Below are 6,169 nucleotides of genomic sequence, written 5' to 3'. Positions count from 1 at the left end.
TAAACAATTTACAGAGTAGACAGTGTTCAGCCATGAAATTATGGTCACTGGACCATTCTCATTTGAACAGCTGAGACATTACTTGAGATTTGAACACTAGACATTGAATATTAAATATGGCATACTGCATATGGCACAAGGCAAATGATAAACTGTTTTAGACAGCCTGAAGCATAATTTCCGGCATGTGATTTCTCCCTTCATATCCGAACTACTTCAGTTGGAAAACGTAGGATTGATAAAGGATGAGGAAAGACAGAGAACACAGGGAACACTCAGAAAGTCTTCAAAGGCTTGTAAACCTGGTAAAAGTATTAAACCCACACAGCATATGAAAAGATCATATCCACAAAGACATGTTACATTTGCATGGAACATTTTATTAGCTCAGACAGTTCTTTCCTTTTATGGTTGACTTCTACCAGCTTCTCTTATATGCTTCCTATGAGAATTTATCAAAAATATTAGCTTAATTTTAATGAATGTTAGATGTCTCACCTCTACCCACACTTACACTAAAATTATTTGAAAATGGTAAAATAAAGAAAATGTGACATACTTTTTTAGCTTCCTGTGTACTTGTAACTATAAAAATTGAAAATAGTTTTTTTGTTTTTTATGTACAGAAATCAATAAAAATATATTTCCATTGAACATTTTACTATTAATAAGCTCTTCTTTGTGGGATTCTACAAGCTTATAGAAAATATTTCCTATGAAAACATCATCCAGAATGTTTTATTTTTATAAGAATTTAGTGTTATGTCTTGACTTCCACCTATGCCCCATACTTACATCAAAACTAATGACTTGAAAATGATAAAATGTAGAACGCTTTCTTAGTTGAGATGCATCCTGTATTAAAATATTTTACAACTATAAAGGTGAAAATTAGCTTAGTTGTTCTGTATATAATCTTCTACCTATTATAAATGACTCAGTCTATGGAATTTAAGTCATCTACCATCTCAGTTCAAGAATACAAAGGAATTATTACAAATCTGAGATGATTCATTTAAAGTCGATATACATTAAAATATCACAAATTTAGTGTATTCCGCATTTATCCAGCAGACAAAAGAGTGTTTATCTTTGTATTTAGCAACAATGCCTTATGTTATAGATAACTATTTACCACTTTCAAAGCATTATTGTTGGTTATGTTTTATAAAGAGGGTGTACAAAATGTATCCTTCCTCATCCTAAACCAACATCAAATGAGGAATTACAACTACATAGTATTTCAAAGATGGAGACCAGGAGACAGACTATGTGCAGTTCATACAGGGCTATCAAGATGAAAAGGCCTTTGCTGCTTCATTCAAGATACAAAATCTTAAACAAAACCTCATTTGATGAATTTAACTTAATTTTCTTCTCTGATTATGTTTAACCCCAAATTTACATACATTTTCTTGAAAACTTGAAGATGAACACTTGCTTAAGTTTATAAAATAATTTTATCATTTATATGACAAGTTTAATAAGGTTGACATTTAATGGAAAACAATGAGGTAATTTACTTTTTAGTAATCATACAAATTTAAACTGATTTTTATTATCTTCTTTGTGGGCATCCCTCATTAAAGCTTGTGATTTTATTATAAATAAGCAAAAAAGTGCTTGCTTTCGACGTACTTCTTTGTACCACAGTATAATTAATGGATGGTCTCATACTCCATTAACCTTCAGCACTCTGTACATACTATTCTGAAACACCGTGGTGAAGTAAGGCCTCCCATCCTTAAGCAAGATGCTACACAGGGGAGGGTTAGCTGCATTGGAAGGATCTTCCACATCCCAAATTTCAAGCATACTGCAACCAGGCCTTAAAACACAAAACAAAACAAAACAAAAAAACAGATACATATATATTAGCAATGCATTCATATCTAGTTGTTGTTGTTGTTAGGTGCCATCGAGTTGATACTGACTCATATCTAGTAGAAATCTATAAATTATAAGATATCACTTAGATTTTAAGAGTTAATTCATAAGTCAAGATTTTAAACTATTTATAAAGACACCAAGTCAACATTTAGAAATAAGTGAATAATAAAAATGAACAAGAACAATATAAATAAAATTAAGTATGCTTTATTTTCACGTATTACTGAACCAAATAATAAGACATTTTCTAATAATAAAGGTTCAATATATGAGGCAACTTACAAAAGCTCATAGAAAAATGGAACTGAAGGACAATGGTATTGAAATATAAAGCCCCCTCATGTACTGATCCTGCATTATTAGAATTCTTTAAGAAACATACTGAACAATTCACTTCTACAATGAAATACTTCTTTGACTTAAGTGGCATCATCATTCAAACAATAGATCTGCTAGTAGTACAATGACAAACTGCATAGAAAGTTAAAGTAATTTCTAATGAATCAATTAGTCAGAGAAGTCTGGAGAAGCATGGAAACAAATAGTCCAAGGCAGGAAAGAGAGGCCGTATGTCACTTCTATTGTCAACACTTACATGGTGGTTCCATGAGTAGCCATGAATGAGACAGTATTTCTTACTACAGAATAGCCCAGCATGAGAGTCATTCAAGGGAAGAAGTTCAGCAAAACTGGTTTCTAATTCTAATTCATGCATGAAGTTTGATAAGCATGGGCATGTGTATATAGTTGTGTAAGCACCACTATAACCAGGCACAATACAGAATATCTCTATCATCCCAATAAATTGCTTTATGCCGTCCGTTTCCCCAACCTGGCTCCAGGCAACCACTCTTCTCCTTTCTGTCATGAGAGTTTTGCCTTTTCTAGAACTTCATGTAATTAAAATCACACATTAGGTGTATACATATAATATTTGGGCATATATATAATTTAGACGTGTAGGAATCCTGGTTTGGTACTGCAGGATACAGGACTGGACCACAAAATGGGTTTGAACTATAAGATTGGTGGTTCAAACCCACCAGCCACTCCTCAGAAACCCTAGACAGGATCTCTATGACTTACTTATGGGAACTTAACAACAACAGGAGTAAAGAGTTAAGTTTCTAGGTCAATTGACAGCCACTTGTGAAAGATCAAGGAACTGTGGTATAGAAGAGGTTACTAGTTGGTTTGCTAACCTCAAGGTCAGTGGTTCCACGGGAGAAAGAAGAGGCTTTCTGCTTCCGTACAAATTCACAGTCTCAGAAATCCTATGCAGGTTTGCTATGAGTTGGAACCGACTCCACGGCACACCACCACCACCAGCAGTACCACACGTGAGATCAAGACAGCTGCGCGGCATCAGTCCAGCCCACAGCCTGCCTCTGTCTCCTCTCTCACTGCTCCTGTTCCGCTTCCTCTCCTGTTGTTGTTGTTGTTAGGTGCCATCAAGTCAGTACCAACCCATAGCGACCTTATGCACAGCAGAATGAAACACTGCCCAATCCTGGGCCAACCTCACTACTGTTGCCAGGCTTGAGTCCACCAATGCTGCACTTGGCCAATCTATCTCGCTGGGGTCTTCCTCTCTTTCTCTGACCCTCCACCTTACCAAACATGATATCTTTCCCCAGCGACTGGTCCCTCCTAATAATATATCCAAAGTATGAGAGACGAAGTTTGGCCATCCTGGCCTCCAAGGAGCACTCTAGCTGCATTTCTTCCAAAACGGACCTGTTGGTTCTTTTGGCAGCCCATGGCACTTTCAATATTCTCCTCCAACACCATAACTCAAATGCATCAATTCTTCTATGGCATTCCTTATTCACTGTCCAGCTTTTGCATGCATGTGAGGTTATTGACAATACCATGGCTTGGGTCAGGTGCACCTTAGTCCTCAAGCTGACATCTCTGCTCTTCAATACTTTAGAAATGTCACCCCACCTCTCTATTCTTTCCTCTGGAGCTCAGTGTTTCTGGATCACCACCATAGCTGTTTCATTGGTCTCTAGAGTCCCTGTTGCAGAAGACTCAGTGAGTCTCCTAATTAGTCACCTTGCCCTGGAAGTCCACATTGCTGCACTGCATGTGTTATTGGGTCAGTTCTGAGTCAGAGTGATCCTGTATAGGGTGTCTGAAATCGCTTCGGGAACAGAAAGCCTCATCTTTCTCCTACACAGAAACTGGTGGATTCAAACAGCTGACCTTGTGGTTAGTAGCCCAACATATAACCCACCCAGTATACACATTGTTATTGTTGTTGTTGTTGTTAAATGCTATCTAAGTCCATTCTGACTCATAGCAATCTGTATAGGCTTTCTCTCAGCTCCCTCCTTACATTCCTTACAGTATCCTATACAATACCATTTCAGGGAAAGAGGAAACTCTAGTAGCTAACAGAAGCCAGCTTGAAATATAAACGAAGTAAAACTAATGAGAAATACTTACAGCCCATTCAGTTCAGCTGTGCAATCACAGTTTTGCACACTGTCTCCCATGGTAACTTTTTGATGTTCCTATTCAAATAACAGCTCTAGCCCTTGGTAGTCCTAACATTACTCTCCCAACTGCACCTACACCAAGTTAATTAGCTCCAAAAATGTGAACAATTCTTTGGAATCCTATGTATCCATATGACCTCCCTGTTTGAAGGCTTATAAAGATGAAAGTAACCCGCTACTGAAGGGACTTGATCTTAGCTTTTGTGCCTTTGAGTTCCTTTCTTGTATGCTGTCACTAAAGACTACTCTTCACCTTCCTAATCTTAGTGTCTTCTTCATTGGGTAAAGAAGCCACACCAGCTGGGACCCTCCCATAGCTGAAAATTACTCAGCAGCATAGTGGTGCAGTAGTTACAGCACCTGTCTGCTTACAGAAAGGTTGGCAGTTGGAAGACATCAGCTGCACTGCTTGAGAAAGTTGTAGCAGTCTGCTTCCATAAAGGAATCCCAACTGAGCAGTTCTACTCTATCCTACTGACTCCTGCTGTGGCGCTGTGGGTTCATGCGCTGGACTGCAAAATCGGTTTGAACTGCAAGGTCGGCAGTTCAAGCTCACCAGCCACTCCTCGGGAACCCTACACAGGGTCCCTCTGGGTTGGAACCAAGTTGACGGCACTTAGCAACAACTCTGTACTACAGGGTCATTAGGAGTCAGAATCAACTTGACAGCAATGAGTCTATTTTTATCTTAACTTGATTTTGAGATTCATGCCTTAGTTGTAATTCCTGAAACTATCATTGTAATTAAGTCGTTTTGTTTTTATTGCTGAAAGTAGTCATTCTATGGAGAGACCACAATTTGTTTATCCATTCACAAGCAGATGAACATTTAAGATATTTTGAAGCTTTGACAATTGTAAACAATGCAGTGCTGAACTTTCATGGGCACGGCTTTTTGTGGACAAACATTTTGATTTCTATTAGGGAAGTGTATATTTAACTTTATAAAACAAACTTCATTTTCCAAAATGGCTACCATTTTCCATTCCCATTACTCTACATCCTGGCAAACGCTTGGCATTGTCTTACTTTCTCAGTCTTTCTATACTGAGGTTGGAGGCCTGGTGTGGCGCTGTGGGTTAATGTGCTGGACTGCAAGATTGGTTTGAACTGAAAGGTTGGTGGTTCAAGCTCACCAGTTGCTCCTTGGAAATCCTCTACAGGGCTGCTGTGGGTTGGAACCAACTCGACAGCACTTCACCACCACCACATATTGTGGTTATGGTGTCTGGATGGCACAGCTGCTAATTGAAAAGTTGGTGGTTCAAATCCACCAATTGCTCTGTGAGAGAAAACACCTGGTGATCTGCTTCCATAGGATTACAGTTTAGGAAACTCTTTGGAGCGGGTTTCCTCTGTCATAATCAAAATGGCTTCAAAAAGTTCACAGAAAAAATTCATTATTTTTGAATTCCATTTTTTTCATGAACTTTTGAAACCTCAGCAGAAACCATGCAAGCAAGAAGACAATGGAATGACATATATAAGACTATGAAAGAAAAAAAAATGACTAAACCAAGACTCATATATCCAGCAAAATTGTCCATCATCTATGATGGTGAAATAAGGACATTGTCAGATACGCAGAAATTAAAAGAATTTATAAAAACCAGACGAATCTAACAAAAAAGTACTTTGTTCTTTGGGCAACAGACAAGCTGAGAGTACCATATATGCCAATATCACCCAGAACTCAACACAGACATACAAGTATTCAAAGTAAAACAAGACTGAAAATTGTTGTTAAATGTCGTCCAGTCGGTTCCTACTCATAG

The 6,169-nt window shown here is 37.9% G+C and overlaps 1 protein-coding gene across 1 annotated transcript in view; it reads right to left on the bottom strand.

The window, feature by feature from the left end:
* Positions 1-1,671: 1,671 nt before the first annotated feature.
* Positions 1,672-6,169, bottom strand: part of LOC102827936 (probable C-mannosyltransferase DPY19L2-like) — a 138,585-nt gene continuing 134,087 nt past the window's right edge. The window contains exon 22 of the mRNA XM_006832269.1: positions 1,672-1,828. Within this exon, the coding sequence (XP_006832332.1) occupies positions 1,672-1,828 (157 nt within the window). The remainder of the gene's footprint in view (positions 1,829-6,169) is intronic.

Source organism: Chrysochloris asiatica, unplaced genomic scaffold, assembly GCF_000296735.1.
Source record: "Chrysochloris asiatica unplaced genomic scaffold, ChrAsi1.0 scaffold00006, whole genome shotgun sequence".
NCBI lineage: Eukaryota > Metazoa > Chordata > Mammalia > Afrosoricida > Chrysochloridae > Chrysochloris > Chrysochloris asiatica.
This window is presented reverse-complemented; position numbering and strand designations above follow the sequence as displayed.